The sequence below is a fragment of the Podarcis cretensis genome (genome assembly GCF_951804945.1).
Source record: "Podarcis cretensis genome assembly, chromosome: Z".
Lineage (NCBI taxonomy): Eukaryota > Metazoa > Chordata > Lepidosauria > Squamata > Lacertidae > Podarcis > Podarcis cretensis.
In genome coordinates this window covers 4,199,291-4,218,887 of record NC_137184.1, presented here as the reverse complement: position 1 = coordinate 4,218,887, position 19,597 = coordinate 4,199,291, and the positions used below count along the sequence as shown (strand labels likewise).

General features: G+C 44.9%; 1 protein-coding gene across 1 annotated transcript in view; it reads right to left on the bottom strand.

Moving 5' to 3' along the window:
• Window positions 1-19,597, bottom strand: part of COL27A1 (collagen type XXVII alpha 1 chain) — a 256,481-nt gene that overhangs the window by 17,296 nt on the left and 219,588 nt on the right. Inside the window, exons 44-50 of the mRNA XM_079961848.1 lie at window positions 16,710-16,763; window positions 15,988-16,041; window positions 15,033-15,086; window positions 14,207-14,314; window positions 12,193-12,300; window positions 7,547-7,654; window positions 884-937 (exon numbers count right to left, since the gene is read on the bottom strand). Coding sequence (XP_079817974.1) covers window positions 884-937; window positions 7,547-7,654; window positions 12,193-12,300; window positions 14,207-14,314; window positions 15,033-15,086; window positions 15,988-16,041; window positions 16,710-16,763 — 540 coding nt within the window. The remainder of the gene's footprint in view (window positions 1-883; window positions 938-7,546; window positions 7,655-12,192; window positions 12,301-14,206; window positions 14,315-15,032; window positions 15,087-15,987; window positions 16,042-16,709; window positions 16,764-19,597) is intronic.

The window sequence follows — 19,597 nt, the reverse complement described above, 5'->3', positions numbered from 1 at the left end:
GTTCTTCATCACAGGAGACAGGGCCTTCTCTGTAGTGACACCCCAGCTATGAAACTTCCTTCCTGCATACATCAGATTATCTCCCATGCTATGTTTATTCCACTTTAAGACCTATTCGTTCCAGCCAACCTTTGGAGCTCAAAAAACGCGCACACCCATCTGTATAATATAAAATGCTGATTATTGAAGGAGAACTTTGTACTATTGCTCATTTTGCTTTCAATGCTGCATTTTTAGAGTTAGCTGTCCTCGGCTTTTAAAGGAGCAAAAGTGAGGGGAAAGGAAATATCAACAACTATCAACATCAAGAACTGTGCTGGGGTATAGCCAGCTCTGGAATGAACAGGGGCAGCTAAATACATCACCCCTACAGGTGAAGCACTCAAAAATTCTTATACAGCATCTGAAAAAACAAGTTTCTGCTACTCAGCATTAATTCACAGAATTGTAGAGTTGGAAGGGACTCATAGGGTCACCCGGTTCAACCACCTGCAATGCAGGAATCTCAGCTAATTCTTTCAAAAGCATGAGAAGACCTATCTGTTCTCTGTTGGTTGCCTACCTAAGGGGACCTTTAATGTTGCCCCAGCCATGCCAAATAAATTTTTTCTTGTGTGAAGTTCAAGCACAGCTGGGGTAGCACTCAAATGAGCTGATCCCATGGAGAGGGGTCAAAGTCATGGCTCTCCCAACAGTTCAGCACCTCTCCTCCTAGTGGCATGGCAGGTCCTGGGTAACTGGCTTCTGCCAAGGTGGCTGGGTCAGGTAGATGTTACGTCAACTGCTCAGCAACTACTCACTCAAAAGCAGAGTGAAAGCAACACTTCCCTCCGTGAAAGTGTAAGCTTCAGTGATATGTTATTTATATGCACAGTGATCTCACCTTTGGCCCAAACAGCCCAGCAATCCCTGGAAATCCTGATTCACCGAAGTCTCCCTGGAAGTTTAAAAAGAAAAAAGAAATGAAAGGAAGTGTTCAAGAAGCTCAAGTTTAAAGGGCAAAGGAGGAGCAACTATGAGCTAAACTGTGCTTACAGAGGGAGGAAGATTAAAAATCCAGGTTTGTTTGTTTGTTTTGCAAATTTAGCAAGAGGTGGGAAGCATCTTCTTAAGCATAAATTTTGCATGGCCTGGTCCAGGACTAGAGAAATTGTTAAGTTTTTAAGAAGTACCCAGCAGGATCAGGTCAAGGTATCAATCTGGTCTAGCAGCCTGTTTTCCACACTAGCCAAAGCAAGGCACATATTAAATATCTCCAGCAACTGGTGTTTCCTGGTATACTGCTGGTATACTGCTTCTGAACCTTGATGTTCCATTTACCCTTTGGCACAGGCAGCAGCAGAGAATGCTCCTGTTTTTCGATTCACACTTTTCCCTGCAGTATGCAGTATAGCTGCATTTACACCATGCATCTGAAGCACGCACATCAGCAAATAATCCTGGGAACTGTAGTTTTTTAAAAAGGGTGATGAGAATTGTAGCTTTCTTAGGGTGTGCTTTAGATGTATGGTTATGTAGACCTCTCATGTAAACGTTTTCAAAGCTACAACCAATCAACACACATCTTGGTCCAGCACCCAGTGCTTTTTTCTGGGGGTACTCAAGGTTACGAAGTGGACAGGCAAGGAAGAGTTTTTATATCTTAAAGGTAACGACCCCCGACTGTTAGGCCCAGTTGCGGACGACTCTGGGGTTGCAGCGCTCATCTCGCTTTATTGGCCAAGGGAGCCGGCATACAGCTTCCGGGTCATGTGGCCAGCATGACTAAGCCGCTTCTGGCGAACCAGAGCAGCGCACGGAAACGTCATTTACCTTCCCGCCGGAGCGGTACCTATTTATCTACTTGCATTTTGACGTGCTTTCGAACTGCTAGGTTGGCAGGAGCAGGGATCGAGCAACGGGAGCTGACCCCGTCGCAGGGATTCGAACCGCCAACCTTCTGATCGGCAAGTCCTAGGCTATGTGGTTTAACCCACTGTGCCACCTGCATCCCTTTTTATATCTTACATTGTCTTTAAATGCATTTCTAAGCTGCTTAATATTTTGCAGGTGGTGTACACAATGTTTGGTATAAAAACAGTATGAATTAAAAGAAAAATACAACCTAAAACCAACAAAACAATATAAACCCCACATGTACATAAAACAGAGTTTCAGAGGATTCACACACATGAACCAGGGTCAGGGAAAGCCTGGCCAGAAAGGTACATCTTCAAAAGACAACTGAAGAAACTGATGGTTGAAATCCTACAAATGGTGCAATTTTGTTGGGTTGAAGCAAAATTCAGCATCAGATTCATTGGGTCAGATTCAGTGGGTCAGCATCAGATTCATTGGGTCAGATTCAATGGGTCAGCATCAGATTCATCCCCCATTAGCAGTGGGGGAAGCCCCTTTCTGTATTTATTTTCCATTGCTATCGCAGATAATGACAGCAACAGCTGTACCAGGGCCGCCATTTTCTTTCCCTCACAATGCCCTAGCATCCTTCTGGATCATTGTGTGTACAAGGCAGGGGACGAGGGCTACCAATGGAGACTGACTTTTCTGGTGACAATTACACACACACACACACACACACACAGCACAAGAACAACACTTTGCATGAAATATTATGGGGGGAACAAAAGAGGGGGCCAGGCTGCCAAGGGAAAGTGCTGTTGCTGCTTCCTGTGGTGGGAGCAAAATGTTTTTTAAAAAGGAAAAGAATGAAGCCATAGCATCTACTACTAACTCCAGACACCCACAAACCTGTAAGAAAATTTTGTTTGCCCTGAAGATAGTGGTGAAATCCCCCAAATTCTAATCATGTGCCAAAAATAATTCGACACCCACTGGGAAACCCTGCCTGCCCACTTTGGTGTCTGATTCTGCAACATGTGCGCCTGCGTTTTGAAGGTTTGTGACACAGAGAGAGCACTGCCAGAAGTCAGTATTAAGTGCAAAGCAGACAAACATTTCCAAGCAAAACACAGCCTACATTCTCTATCCGCAGGACACAGTTTTACATCTGACCTTTGCACAAGAATATGGGAAAGTCTGCTGGAACGTTTGAGGGGAAGTGGGGGCCAAATGACCCTAAATGAGTCACAGAAATAGCGAGGTGGAAAAACTCTTTTATGGCCTGTGAAGTCTTCAGCCTCAGCTGCTGCGCTCCATGGATTATTCCAAGGGGGCTTGTTCAGCCTGGTTGTAAATGACTCAGAAGCCCAGGGTTTCCACCATTTCTGCTGAAAAACTGTTCCAGAGTCCTAACATCCTTTGGCATTTGGGAAACTTTTCTTGCCATGTTCTTGAGACATGCTTTGGCAAGGCAAGGCCTGTTTCGAAGCTAAGAAGTTGTGAGTGACTTTCCAAAGGATCCATAAATGAGAGAAAATTAAAGTAGCAAAACTGTTTTTTAAAATTTCTTTTTTTTTTAATAATATTTATTAAAAATTTTCCAGAATAAAAAGGAAAGATAGCAAGAAAGAAAGAAAAAACAAATATGATTTACACTTGGTTTCAGTGGCATCTTTCCCGGACTTCCCCCCCCTCCCCCTCTTGTATTCCATTTCTCTTAAATTGATTCCACAGATTCTTACCCCAAATTTTAAAACCTTATTTGTAATTTTAAATAACCCATTTATTCCAAATTAATTTATCTTATTTATCTTAATGAACCATTTCTCCTTATATTTTATATAATTCCCTAAGATCGACCCCATTTCCCTTCCACGAATTCCCCTATTTTCAAACAACAAACATGAAAAAAGAAAAGAAAGAAATAATATATAATTTTACAGCCTTTGGATTCCAAATCTCCCCCCCCCATTCCCCGGTTCCAATCCCCAAAGTTCATCCATTGTCTACTGCCAGCCTGGTGTATCCACGTCTATATCTCAACTCCACTTTGCCCTCTTTTGATAGCTTTTAATCGCTGTGGGCTAAAGCCTCAGCGCCTAGGACTTGCCGATCGAAAGGTCGGCGGTTCGAATCCCTGCGGCGGGGTGCGCTCCCGCTGCTCGGTCCCAGCGCCTGCCAACCTAGCAGTTCGAAAGCACCTCCGGGTGCAAGTAGATAAATAGGGACCGCTTACCAGCGGGAAGGTAAACGGCGTTTCCGTGTGCGGCTCTGGCTCGCCAGAGCAGCGATGTCACGCTGGCCACGTGACCCGGAAGTATCTCCGGACAGCGCTGGCCCCTGGCCTCTTAAGTGAGATGGGCGCACAACCCCAGAGTCTGTCAAGACTGGCCCGTATGGGCAGGGGTACCTTTACCTTTACCTTTAATTTCAGAAAGTCCAATCTCGAAAAAACTCTCAGAAAAAGTCATTGTTCTTCCATCCAGACCTCTATGTTTAAGAGTCTAACTTAAATTCTATTTCTTGGTCCTTTTAAAGTCTGGATGTTCCAAATACTCCGGCTTCAAATTTGGTCCAGCTCTTATTCCTCAGGTTGCTTTTTCCTGTTCTGCTGCAGAAACCTTCTAATTCAGAAACTTCTTGTTCTCCACAGAGGCTTTTGTTATTCAGGAACATAACTTGCGTCAAGTCCCTTCCTTTCTTCAATAGATAAATCCATTGTCTCCTTTAGTATAGAAACCTCTGTAGACAAAATAATGCTTCGTTTTTGCAGCTTTCCCAAGAGATAACAGATCCTGCTCAAATTCATAGTATTTTTCCACTTGCTGCTACTGTTGCAATGTCCCAGCCTCCCTCTAGAGGGAATATGGTAACTTAATTTCTTTCAAAATCAGACCCAAAAGTCAAATAACTTGTTGCCTTTATTTCCAATAATTTATGTCCAAATTGTAACAAATCTAACCAGCAAAGCCATCGTAACAAAGTTCTCTTTTATTTTCCTGCTTTGACAGCTAATTTGACAGCTGTCAAAGTTTCTGTGTCTCTTCACCAGTCTCTCATAGCGGATCGTTCCCGGTTCCCGGGGGGGGGTTGCATTTTAGTTCCCACAAATCAGTCTTCTCCTCCAGCACAATTATTGTAATTTCCCTTCGTGAAGTTAAATTTTTTTTTCAGGTAAACAAGTTCATCTCTCGATCTTAGTTGTCAAATCCTTGCGTTGAGCCATCTACAACAGGGGGGGGGGGCGGACTTCCTTTTTGCACTCCCCCCGCTCGCTCCAAATTCAAAGATCAAATTTCCCTTTTAAGTCCAATCAATTTACTCACGGGTTGTTCCTTTTAGTCCAAATCCGAAATTTTCAAAGAAGAAGTCGTTGCTCTCCGCCGAATGGCATGCGGCTTCGCTGGGCAGGGGAAGCATTGGACTCACAGCACCACACACCCCCCCCGTCACCCGCTCCGCAGCCTTTAAAAGGGCTCCTTCACGGGTCGGGGGGGCGCAAACGGTGCCCGCCGAGTCACCAAGTCCATGGGCATCTCCGCCCATGGTTTTTGAGGGTCCCCGCGTCGCCGGCACGGCAGGACCCGATCCCTACCCAGCCGACTCCCTCCAGAGCTCGGAGGGAGTCCGCCATTCAGCGATGGCGCCGACCCGGAAGTCCTGTTTTTTAAAATTTCAGGTAGGTAGCTGTCTTGGTCTGACACAGTCGAAATAAATAAAAAAAATTAAAAAATGTCCAGTAGCACCTTAGAGACCAACTAAGTTTGTTCTGGGTATAAGCTTTTGTGTGCATTCAGGACAAACTTAGTTGGTCTCTAGGGTGCTACTGGACAATTTTTTAATTTATTTTCTTTAAAGCCCTGAAAAACAAAGCACTACTATTTCTTTTTTTTAAGCATCTTGAAAAGGAAATTATTTTCAGGAGGTAGCCGTCTTGTGTCACCTTAAAAATGAACACGTTTAACTAACACACAAGCTTTTGTGGACTAGAAGTATACAGTGTGTTGGTACAAGTGGTGGAAAGAGAGGGGGGGAAGGGTAAACAATGAGGTCAGAGAAATAGGAAAAGCAGAAGGTACAGGCTTTGGAACTTGAATGCATGTAAAAACATCACAATGCACAAACCGGGACTGATGAAAACATAAACATCCTTGCATTAGCAAGCTAATTAACATCTGTAGTAGCGGGACAAAACAGCTGCTATTGTCACTCACAGGTGACAGAACTGAAATTCTTAATAAGTCTTAAGACACATGAGGTTGGAGCCAGACTTGATCATGCTTAAGAGCAGACGTGCAGTGATAAACAAAACTTAAATGAGTCGTCATGAGTAGCTTAGCATGCTGTAAGCATGACTGAAGCCCTTTTCAGATGTAACATCTTTGTCTTACACATAAAAGGAAGGCTGCAGGGAGAAGCATACTAGTCTTGTCCCTTCGTGATGGCAATCTTCTTAAGTGGTGAGTCTCCATTGCACATCAAGGCTCCCCCATGCATTTCAGAACCCTGGAAAATGAGGCCCTGAAATTCTTGGAGAAGAAGCCACAGCTCAGTGGTACAGCATCTGCTTTGCATGCAGAGGATCCTGCGTTCCATTGCTGGAATCTTCAGGCAGGGCTGGGAGAAACTCCTGGTGTGAATCCTTGGAGGGCTGCTGCCAGTTAGTGCAGGACGCGCTAGGTGAGATGGGCAATATAAGGCAGCTTCCTACAGTCACAGTGCAGTCACAGAGGCCATGATGAGGACTAGAGGCTCTCTCCTTCGGTTGCTATTCCAACTCATGGAAGGCAATCAAAACAGCAAGAGGGTGTGTGTGGACGAGTGCATTTGTCTCCACCACCCCCTCCAGCCCCCAAAGTGAACACAAAGACAGAACACCCAAAGAGGACTTTTGGCTGGATTCAACCCACAGTGTTCACTTGAAGGAGGGCAAGTGGCATGTCCTCCCTTTTCCTCTCCAGCTCTTTGTGAAATAGTTCAGCTTATTCTGAGCCAACGTGGTAGTGGCAGGCAATCTGGGGTCACCAGAGGTAGGGCCAATTTGTTCTGTTCCCACCCCTCCTCCCCTGAAAGGACACCCCTCCCGCCATGGTTTCTTCCTAAAATGGCTGCAGTCAACCAGAAAAAGGGAGACAAAGGGAAAACTGATTGGTCCAATCTGTCCTACTCCCTTATTAGTCTGAACTCTCTCCCTCTTTGCCTTGTTTCTGCCTGAAAATAAAGGTAAAGGTAAAGGGACCCCTGACGGTTAGGTCCAGTTGTGGACGACTCTGGGGTTGCAGCGAGGGAGCCGGCGTACAGCTTCCTGCTCATGTGGCCAGAATGACTGAGTCGCTTCTGGCAAACTAGAGCAGCGCACGGAAGTGTTGTTTACCTTCCCGCCAGAGCGGTACCTATTTATCTACTTACACTTCGTGCTTTCGAACTGCTAGGTTGGCAGGAGCAGGGACCGAGAAACGGGCGCTTACCCTGTCGAAAGGGATTTGAACTGCCAACCTTCTGATCAGTGCAGACAAGTATGGAAGTGGCAAACTCAGGCTGTTTGGATAGCTGAATCAGCCATCCATGCAGTGAGGTTTGGGAATAATTCTTAGATAACTGAATTTGAAGATATGGAGCGTTCTGATAGCAGGACCTATGTGAGTCATTTAAATTCCTTGGCCCAAGAATGAGAGCGCTTAAGAAGAATGACACATCTACTTACCAGCTGCCCCTTTTGTCCTGCCTCACCAGGGGGTCCAGGAAGGCCCATCCCACCTTGGTGGCCTCGTTTCCCTAAAGGGCCAGCCTGCCCAGGCAACCCTTGTTCTCCCTAAAAAGCAATGGAGAGTGTCAATATCATTCAATGGAAAACACTGTACACTGGATACCACACAATGGCACAGGTGGCTAAGCTCCTGGCAGTACTGCGGCTAAATCTGATGACTTGAAGCACCTACACTAGAATCAAAGAATCACTGAGTTGGAAGGAACCCCCAAAGGGCATCTAGCCGAAACTCCTGCAATGCAAGAATCTCAACTAAAGAATCTCCAACAGGCGGCCTGAGGGAGGAGTGGTGGAATGCCCCATTCCCAGTTGCAGAAATAATTCCAGGGACTCACACACTGCTGACTTCATCTGAATCCAGCACCTACAAAGTTAACTTCTTGAGAACCTGAGAGCCTGCATGCTGTTTGAAGACATTTGGGTTGGCCTTCTAATGGTATGGCCATAATGTGGATTTTGATTCTTTCCTGCACTTATTGGCCAACTAAGTTGACTTATTTTGCTTTTTTGTGTGTAATGGAAATTTTGTGACATAATGGAAATTATGTCTCTGATCTTGCCACACACCCTGAACTTTTGACAAGGAGTTTGTCAGAAAATAGGCACTTTCCCTAGTAAGCCAGGAGAACTAGGAGAACAGAGACAAGCCAAGAGGCATATCACTCTTGTGTCACACTTGACTGTCAGCCTGTTATTCTAGCTGCAGCCGTTAGGGGGCAGCAACTGCCAACTGAAAAGTACCACATTAACCAAAAGGATAATTGATCCCTTATTCATCCCACCCCCAGCCTCTCTTAAAAAATAAGCAAGCAAGCAAAGAAGCGAACAAACCAATAGGAACTGTGCATTTATTGCGTTAGAGCTGCAAATCTTGAAACCTCTGGCTTTCGGGACATGGAAAGATTGGGTAACTTTAGGGAAAGGCTGTAGCTTGATGGTATAGTACCTGCTTTGCACCCAGAAGGTTCCAGGTTCAATCCTGGCGCCCCCAGGTAACCCTGGGAAAGACTCTTGTATGAAACTCTTGTGGAGCATTGCTGCTGTGTTAGATGGCCTGACATGGTACAAAACAGTTCTGTGTGTTGCCATTTGATTCTGCCGCTTTATTGAGAACCATGAGGACTGGGAGCTTAACTTTCTTTTAAAGTGAAGGTTGATAGATATCCCAGTAATAGTAAAACATCCTGTGCATGCAAAAAGGTCCCAGGTTCAACTCCAGGAATTCTCCAGGTAGGCCAGCGAAGACTCTTCCCTGAACCACTAGGCAACCACACCGGGGGTGGGAGGCAAGGAGGGAATATAAAATGCAGGGAGAAGAGTTAACTCAATGCCCGTGGGTCAGGTGGGTTCTAGAGAAGGCAGATATCAAATTCACTCTCTCTGTCAAACACCAGATTGGGCACCAGCTGAGGCAGGAGTCTGCTCAGGTTGCATGAAGTGAGGCTGAACTAGGAAAAGTGCATCCAGTTATGGAACTCTTTCCCCACTGAGATGAGCCTGGCACACTCTAAAATGTGCTTCAGGTGCCAGATTGAAACTGATCTGTTCTTGAAAGCCTTCTCTTGAAAATGACCGATACTGCATCTTTTGTGTGGCCATGCTGCATTTTAAAAATGTTTTCTGTGTTGGTTTTTGTTTTTTCAGGGCTGTAGCATGGGTGGGTGTGTGCCAGGGGGCTGTGGCCCTGGGTGCACAATTTTTGAGGGGGCATGATCCAAGCACACCCACGCATTCGCCCCCAGTATGGCCTGGCCTGGCCTGGTGCTCCTCTCTGCCTGCCAATGGCTGCGTTGGCTGGCTGGGCTTCCCCCTGCGTGGGCAGGCAGGTGGTTCAGTGGGGCCCTGCTATGCTCTGCTGGGGTCACTCCAGTGGCAGTGGTGGTGGTGGAGAGGACTGGGCTGGCACCACCCCCCCCCCCCCAGCGTGAGTGCTCCTGCCCAGCGTGTGTGCACCTGCCTGCCCCAGGCACTGGCAACCACTGCTACACTGCTGGTTTGTTTTGCATTGATTTTAAATGTTGTGGTTTGCACACTGACACAGATATATTTATATGATGATAAGGTGCAGCATAAAAAGATTGAGCTAACTTTTGGCTTGTGAAGGGAGAGTCAAAAGAGTTTGGGTCTATGGAAATGCAGTAATCCCCCATAGCAGCTGGGGCTTTCATTGCTAGACACTGGAAGAAGTCCAGTGTTACCACATTCATACTACATCTTGGTATCAAATGCCTTAGCAAAGCAGCACTTCTGAAAAGATCACGAACAAAATAATAAGAAGAAAAAATTGTGTGTGGGGGGGGGGGGGGGTAAAGTAAAGAAGATGGTGGGACTCTGCTGATTTTGCCAAGCGAATGGATACAGGAAGAGCTCCTTCCTCAAGATCTTTTGCATCTACAGATTCCTGTAGTGAAGTAGCTATTGTTCCTCCTTCTTGTAACTGAAAATACAACAGGCACATGATTGAGAGATGTATTCACACAGGATTCTGTTTTGATTATATTTGTATTTCTACTGAGCTATGTATTTATCCACTTAAGCCTAGATTTCTTATTTTGCATTTAGTAACACTGAATTTATTCTGTGTTTGCCACATTGTTCATTTTTGCCATTTTTTTACTTACTGTATTTTGTATACAGTATTTGTATTTCCAATGCTCTGTGTTTTGATGTTTCAAATGTTTGCTGTAAGCTGCTTTGTGCACAGCCTGTTGTGGAAAAGTGGCATATAAGTAAACTCAACCAATCAAGGTGTGTGTGTGTGTTTGAAGAGTTTTGATTTCCCAGTTCTCCTCTGCTGGCTGTGCCTCTACGTTCCTCATACTGCTTGGGCATGAGGGCTAAACTGTGCAATATGCAAGGAGCTGCATGATCAGTTCTCCCAAGACTTTAACTTTAGAACAGCTGCAAAGGGTATGGATTTTGATCAGAGCAGCAGCGCTGTCAGAAACTGCCAGAGCCAAATCTGGGGAACCGAAGACTCCGTGCAACTGCCCTGTGTGGTGAACTCATGGAATTGCATTTTGGATTACATCCTGTAAAGTGGTCCCTTGTAAAGTCGTCCTTGCCAGTCCCACCTACCCACCCTGCCTGGCCTTTGGTCTTTCGTAGACAGGGAGGGTTATTTAAGTAATTTAAAAGCATGCCTGAACCACTTAGCATTTAAAAACCTCTAATATGAAAACAAGAAACAGATATCACTAAAACAAAAACACAGCTAAACAGTAGCATAATAGCAGAGGACTGGGCAGCAAAGAGCAGGTGGAGCTTGGGACAAGTGGAGTCAAAAGCCACAACTGGCAGACTCACACTTGACACACACACAGAGAGGCCCCATCTGCACTATGCATTTAAAAGCAGTATCCCTTAGCAGGAATGATATAAAGGATTTGGGAATAACTGACTGTTAATTGGTGAAAGGAGGAAAAGCAAAGTTACATTATATTAAGACAATTTACAGGACAAAAATTTTAAAAGAGGGAAAGGATTTGCTGAAATGGATAATTGACCTAGGATACAAAAAAGGGAGGTGTGAGGAGGTCAAGGAAATAAGCTAATGAAAGATTAGTAATGAGGAGATCTGATGCATTTTTCTTTGTGTTTTTGTTTTTGTTTAATGGGTTTTATTTTTCTGTTTTTTTCTCTTTTTTATATTGCGATGTGTTGTTTTGTTTTTGTTTAATGTGGTATTTTTACTTTTTCTTTCTGTAATTTTTGAAACTTTAATAAATATTATTTTTAAAAAATAAAATAAAAGCAGTATCCCATCACTTTGAAGAGTCATGGCTTCTGCCAATGTCTACAGTGTGAATGGAGCAGAGTGTACGTTCCATGAAGCTGGGATGGAGTAGAAATAGCAAGGCTAAGGAGGTGGAGGGGAAGCGTTTCTGCACTGCACTCCAAGAAAGGAAGTCCTTTCCTACCAGCACACCAGAGAAATCTGATCATGGCTCCCTGCTCCTGCTTTAAACCAACACAAAACTACACAACCTGCCTGTTCCTTTTCACCTGAAGCGATGTGTGATCTAAACTCCTCTCCATTGGAACAGAACTACAGGAGCAGCAACAGAAAGCATCCTGAATGCATTCTAACTGGTCCAGGGACACCAACCAGAGTAAAACTGGGGAGAATATATTAAAGTGCTTGCTGTGGATGGGTTGTGGACACTGGCCTGGAATGAACCACCTAATGCAAATTGCAGCAAATAATTTTGTCCCGACTGGCAAATTGTCTTGATTCCGAAAGGAGTAAGAATATTTGGAGGATCTGTGGTTTTGTCACCCTGCCTGAAGGCTATTTTTCAATGGGAAGTTAGATTTAGAAGTGCTTCCCCCACCGCCCACCCTCACTGCCCTCTCCTTCAGGAGAACGATGGGAGCAGAGCCAGCCACTGGAGACTCCAAGCAAGATGGAACTCAGAGCTTATAATGTGGGAGAAGAAGGCAGAGAAGGAGAGCTCTGATGTTAAGGAAGGGATTGGGGGCTGATTCTTTGGTGGGGAGGGGAAACTGCTCTCTGTGAATTGCTGCCCCTTTTGCCTTCCCACCTCTGGTTGTAAAAGCAAAGGGGGAGGGGAGAAACCAACCTTCAATCCTGGGGGGCCCTGAGCTCCTGGAAGACCAAGGACACCAGGATTCCCTCTTTTCCCCGACATTCCTGGGGTGCCTTCCTCTCCATCTTCACCCTGTTCTCCCTTGAGAAAGGTGGGGAGAGAGAGTTGTGTTTTTTTAAACATTTTAATTGTTATCAAATAGAGGGGGGAATTACAGAAGGGAAAGGATCAAATGACACAGAATGAGCAATAAATATTCTTTGGTGCTTACATTTCCGACAAAAAGGATGAAAAAGAAACAAGAAGAAAGGTTAATGAAATCGACCTCTGCAGGATTCCTAATATACCATGTGGCTGAGCATTATCCTACACCTTGTTATTCCAATACATAATAAACTGGACTGTTTTCTAATAAAGTTTGTCTCCCTTATGTGCATTTAATAATATCCAGAAGCTTCAGCATTTACTCACTTTGCTGATATTCATTTATATTTTGACAAATGTAGACAATGCCAGCAAACCCTGAAACTAATCTATGTAGTAGAGAGTTGGGAGTACAGTAACTCCTTTAAGCCTCAATAGGTGTCCTTTGGGCCTGATTCCACTCACACAGCATCTTTTAAAAAGCCCCCCACAGGCTGCTTCCCAGCAGGCAAGGAAAAACTGATTGCCCCATTTAGTAAAATGCAGCATAGATAAAATTCCTCACAATGGAGGGAGGCTAAGATCCAAGTTCACTGTTGGCTTTCTAGTCTATGGTGGGGAAATCAAAACAGCTGAAACTCAATGTTACAAGAAGAATGGAGCAGTTGCTGCTCTCTAGAAACAGACTAAATCTTCTCATGTCATTTGTATAACACAAAAATAGCACAATGAATTTGTATCTATGACATATGGCTGGTTCATTCTTAGTGGTCAATGGACAAGTTCTTGGTTATGGATTGGTTTAAACAAAAACAATAACAAACGATAGGATAAGGTAATATTCAACAATGCATAGCCAAATGCCTAATCAGGTGCCCCTGTGGTTGTGTTTAGGTTAAGTATGAGTGATAGTCATTTTCCCTCTTAGGTTACCAATGAAACAATAGAAAGTGTTGGCATACTGATGAATGGCTGGGTGTGTTTCGAAGTGAAGATAATTTGTGTTACCAACAGCCAATTACGTGAGTTGGGGAGTGGAAGAAACATGATGTCTTACGACTGTTCCATGCTTTAGAATGCTCTTCCACCAGCAGAGGCCTTGTCCGTACTTATTTTCCTCTGCACTTTCCAGGCACAGACCACACTTTAAAGCACTCTTGTTTTTTTGAACTCTGGAGCTTTCCCTGTGAAAACTCGCTCTAAAGTGCTGAACTGGAGCACACGGCAATACATGGAAACCCCAAATTGCCCTAAGTTGTGCTTCAGCTTTAAGAAGTGGGTTTTCGTGGGGAAAGCTCTGGGGTGAGGGAAAGAGCACGAGGACACAGATCTTTAAAGCACAGCCCTGTGCCTGGAAAGAGCGAGGAAATGGGTAAGTGTTGATAAGCCCAGAGATTCAGCAGCCACCCTTGCCACTGACTTTCAGGCATCTCCTAAAGACCTTTTAATGCAAATGATGAAGCTATTTAAGCTTCCTTGATTAGCTAGCCATTTCAATGGTTGTTTTGTATTGCTTTGTGGTGTTTCATGTTTCACTGTGCTTGTACATTTTATTGATATTTGATATGATTTGGCGGCATATAACTATTTTTAAAAATAAAAATAAGTTGCAGAATGTTGTCCTGAGCATGGTTGCTACAGCAGAAGGGCAGTGTATAGATCATCTTGCAGGGCATTTCTATGCGTCTCAAGACCCTCTGAGTTCAATGGGGCTTACTCCCAGACAGCCTAGGCGTAGAGATCTACTCAGTAGGATCTACTTGGGAGGAAGGATCCACTCAGGAGGGAGAAGGTCCAGCTGCAAGGCATCACCTACCTGCAGGTAATGACCCAGCAGAGAATTACACAGAGGCGGTGATTATATAAATCAAGGGTGGGAACATTTGGCCCTCCAGATGGTTACCTTTTGTCCAAAGCTGCCGTCTTTCCCAGGAATCCCATCAATTCCAGGAGTGCCCTCTTGACCCTGCCTTCCAACCACTCCTCTTGGACCTGGTAATCCCACAAGACCCTGTGAATATAAAGGCATTTGTGGCTGAACTGTGAGGACATGAAAACTTGCTGCCAATTCTGCTATGCTGAAATAGGGTCACAGCAAACAGTAGTGGGGATGCAGCAGTCGGCCTGGTGCTGGCACTGGCATAGCTGATGTCATGGGTGCTGAGCAGCACAGCGCATCCATGGCAATCTTTCCCAGCCTGGTGCTCCATAAATGTTTGGGTTACAGCTCCCATCATCCCTGGCCACTAGACATGCTGGCTAGGGCTGATGGGAGTTGTAATCTGGAGCACCTGGAGGGCATCCAGTTGAACAGTTCTGGTCTAGGTAGTCCCCCCCCCCCATGGAGAATTCTTGACAGTGTAGGGAGTTAAGATCACACACCCAATAATCCCCAGCATCTCCAGTTAGGCCTGGGGACACCCCCATCTAGAAGTCATTGGAAACCTGCTCCTTATTGCTGAATCTGTGCAAGCATCAGCTGAGTTTTCTGTGGATTGACATTTGCTCCGATTCAGTGCTAAAAAGCAAGTTTTCCCAGGAAAAGCAGCAGGGCAAATCAAAAACTGCCTGGACTGCTGCTTTCTAGGCACAAGTGGAAGTGTGGACGAGCCCTGAGTTAGATGGACCAATGGCCTGACTCAGTAAAGGAGCTATGTATGTTCAGCGGCATCACTTAACTGAGAGGTGTAGCAAAAAAAACCCCAACAGGCTGTGTATTCATCACTTACCGGCAAGCCTCTGCTGCCTGGGGCACCCCCAAGCCCTTGCTTTCCTTTCTGCCCCTGAAAATAAAAAAGGAAAAGGAAAATAAGCCAAGCATCACCAAAGCTCCAGGAATATCTCATACTGTTGTGCCTTGAAGTCCAGTTCCACACCTCATCATTAAAGAAAAAGAAAAATAATTTCATTTCCATACTTCAGTGTTTTGGATCAGCTCTGGAACATTATCCATCTATCTATCTATCTATCTGTATCTGGAGGGGTTCAGCAAGGCATCATCAGTTGGGTATTCTTAACGTTGGAAAAGGAAGTCTGCCTTGGAAAAGCAACCCTCATCCTCCACCTCTGAGCCTCTCAGGTGCTCCATGTGATGTGAGAACACCAGATTTGCTAGAGAGCAGATTTAACTGACATAATCCAGACAACTACTGGGGCTTTTCTGCTCTTGGACTTCATTGCTGCCTTACCTTGCTTTGTGGTGCTTTCATTTGATGATTGCAATTTGTTGTATCGTGGGTTCTTATTTTCTATTTGACGTGGTTGGACTGTACCACGTTAAGCCCATGTGGGTGACTGTTCTTCCATATAGAAAACAAAGAATCTAAATCCTCTGTATATAGATGTTAAAGGAGGTTAAGCTAGAATTCTTTTCCTTGGCATGCTTACTTCCTAAGTGAAGGGCTTCTTTCTCACTTACTCTCTGTGTGTATTTCCCCTTCAATTTAAATGTATTGAGTACCATCCAATCAAGAGAGTCGCCACCAGCGTCCTGAAGTAGTACAGCCCAATCACAGGTCCATAATCTCTGGGAGAACTTAGATTTGTAACCATTCCTAGACCTTCTCCTTTCCAGCTCCCCACCCCCATGAACCTCACAACTCTCTGGTTACCCCATATGTCTGCTGCAAGTGGGGCAACTCTGCCAGGATGCATGGCTAAATTGAGGTGTTTTTCCAAACCTACCGGATTGCCCTTGGATCCTTTCAGCCCTGGTTGACCAGGTGGTCCTGGATGTCCCTAAGAGAACAAAAGGGACAGGGTGGGGAAACTGCTTGAAAATACCCTTCTGGCAGAGATGTCTTTCACGAATCACGAAGAACAGAGATTACTGTGCGTAGGATAGTTCTAGCCATATGGAATTAGCTTTTACATCTTGTGGGTAAGATTGTGTTTGCCCTGGAAGGCAAGGAGCCATGACTCTGTGGTAGATGAATAGTTTTGCATGACCAAGGTTCCAGGTTCAATCCTTGACCTCTCTAAGGAAGGCTTACTGAAACCTCAGAGAGCTGCTGCCAGACACAGTGTAGTAAGTGCTGAGATACATGGATCAATGCCCTCACTGAGCTTAAGGCAGTTTCCAATGTGGGCTTTAAAGTAAAGCATGCAAGCACCTAAGACCTCTTTGCAAATGTTTGGAAGTGTACCGCACCTCCTCTCGCAGGGTTTGGAAACCAAAGCTCGATTCCAATTAGGATTCAACATGCTAACTCGGCAGTAATCCCCAACAGACGCAGCAAGAGCATGCATAGGTTTGTGGCATTGAAGGGCAACCCAATGACTTGAGGACATGCATGTTGGTTCCATCTCCCATTTCTGCATGTTTTCCCTCCCTCTCTTCCACATACGCACACCCTGGCCCATGCACAGAACAACTTTCAGAAGGTGGGCGGAGGGGAGCTTCTTACGGGTAAGCCTTGCTGTCCAGGTTTTCCTCTCTCTCCATCAATACCCTCTTGGCCCTAAAAGGAAGTGAGAAGGAAGATTCAAGTTAAACTGTCATCCGAGATCCTTCTTTCCTCCCAGGGGCAGAGTGGTGAGTCTGAGCAATCCTAAACACTTCATCAAACAAAGCAGGCCTGATGTTCCTCACCTCTGGACTAATTCAATGAGGGAGTGTCCTAGTGGCTAAGTATTAAAACTCTTTAACGTGCTTGACTGGTTTATTAGCACCTGTTTGGCCTCCTTGTTTTGAGCCAGATGCTCTCAGTTAACACTCTCTAAGTTGGCCCACCACTTCCTTGCCACCAAAGCTGCGGCCCATTCATTTGCCCAATGGGTCAGTGTCCAATTCAAATAACTGCCACAAGGGAAGCCTAACGCAGGTTGGGGATGCTGCTCCATCTCCTCCCTCTGCTCAGTCCTTGCACACTCAGATGGAGGGATAACAAGGAGGAGGAACAGCAAGGTTCCAGGCGTTGGCAGTGGCATCACACACACACACACACACACCCTTGCAGGGTTGTGGGCCTTGGCAGGGGCTCTTCCACAAATGGCACAAAAGATAGAGGGAAATCAGTGTTCAAAACTTCCATTGTTCTAGGCACATTTTGCGATAGGGAATTTCATTAGCGCAGGCAGTTTCTGAGCTCTGGGTGCAGTACTGCAAGTAAGATTTCAGATTCAAACAGCAGAGTGGAAGGAAAGGAAAACCTTTTTCTGCCTTCTCACTTCCAGCTACTCTCTGAAGATTGGAGAAGAGACCCTCTTAAGAATATTAGGGGGTTGGGCAGGGGAAGGACTAGACCATGTGAAAAATGAACATAACATGTTAGCTGCAGCTCATTCATTTTCAGCTTTGTATTCTTATTATTAAAAAGTGTGCCTAGACATTCCGTTGTTGCACCCAGAACCTAGGTTTAATGTGCCATTTAGCTCCTAACTTTCATATCTCAGTTTCTAACACTGAAGGAAATTTATGAGTTCTAAAGAAACAGAATGATTTGCATGGGTCAGTCTGTATATGCAGACTCACAGGTTCTGTTCTTGCAGCTCACAACAATAACTACAACATTTCTCATTTATAAAGTGTCTCAGTGGCTAACGACCTTACAAGTAATTGCATTAAAAGGAAGAGGTTCACTGTCTGAAAAGACGAACATGAGAACAGAGGAAAAGAGGAGAGGAAGGGCTTTAGCTCCTGGGCAGAACATCAGCTTTGCATCCATAAGGCCCAGGGTACAATTCTCAGCACCTCCTGGTAGGGTGGGGAGAGACCTGGTATAAGGCAGATCTGAAAATGCCTTTATGACTGAGGGAGAAGGAAGAGGCTGGGTTTCAAAGGCATGCAGCACGGTGAGTTCTGTAAGTTTATATGCTTGAGGAAAGTGGCAGGTTATCAAACATTGTCTGCAGCTGGTTGGAGCTGCTGGGAGCTGAGTAGTCTGGCAGCATATGGAAGGCACAACATTGACTGTCCCAGACGTAGATCCTAACCATTTAGGACATGTATGATGCTCATGACACAGAAATGAAAGAAAGAGAAGGGTCAGAAGCAATTTCCCCATCTTGGTGCCTTCCAGATGCTTTGTACTACAGCTCCCATCATCCCTGATGGGATGGCAAAGAGCTGTAAACTCAGTGCTACAGCACCTGCGCTGCATGCAAAGGTCCCAGGTTCAATTCCTGGTAACTCCAGACAGGGCTGCAAATGTCTCCTGTCTGAATCTCTGGAAAACCCCTGCTAGCTGGAGCAGTTGTGGAATAGCAACACTGTGCTAGATGGACCAGTGGTCTGACTTGGTATAATGAAGTTTCCTATGTTCCTATGTTCCCTGGCCACTGGCCACGTTGGCTGTGACTGATGAGAACTTGGATTTTAAAATAACTGGGGGACGGGGGGGACAGGGGGAAGGCTGGGACAATGTCCAACTGTGGTAAAGGACACTCTGTTTCAAATCACTGCCTCAGCCATGGAGCCTACTGAGCTGACCTTAGGCCATTCACAATTTTCTTGCAAGGATAAAAAAGCAAGGACCAGGATTTGTGTTGAAGGTTTCTTTGAGCTTTCTTCAGGGAGGTGCCTGATTTAAATGCAATAAAAATGTAATGCAATGCATTTTTAAATGGTGGTTCTTGTCTTGTGAAAGGCCTACAGAGGCTTGTCTAGCCTACATTGTAGTTCTGGCACCAGCTGGAGGTATTTTAGTTTCCCAACGTCTAAAATTCTTAGGACCTTTTTTATTTTATTTATGCAAAGCAGAAATGGAAGATAGCAATAAAACAAACAATAGCAGAACAATAAGTAAGCTGCAGGCAACTGAGTGATTTAAACAATTAAAAGTCAAGTATTAAAATGGTTATATAGGAATTTTATAAAAAATAAAGATATAAATCCAGGAGTGGAATGTCATCAACATGGCATCCTCCAGATGTTGTGGACTCCAGACTCCCATCCCCCTTGACTGTTGGGCCTGCTGGCTGGGCTGATGAGAGTTGTAGTCCAAATCATTTGGAGGGCACTACATTGGCTCTTCCATGTTTAAATCAACTTACTAACTTTACATATTCATTTTAAAAACTTTTTATAGTTATGAATATAAAATTTAATACCTGAGGATGAACATTTTGTTTAGGCTGTTTCCCTTGTTGCCTACAACAACTTGTGTCTACCTGAGTCCCCAAGATCAATCTAAACCTGCACATCCCTAAAGCTCTGGGGTCAAGTCTGTCAATCATATCACACACACACTGCAATATAAAAGGCAGGATATCCCCTAGCTCAGTGTCATGGAATTTTACAAAGAGGAGATAGCTTTTCCTAAGATGGTTAATTTCCTAACCAGGCATTTGGAGA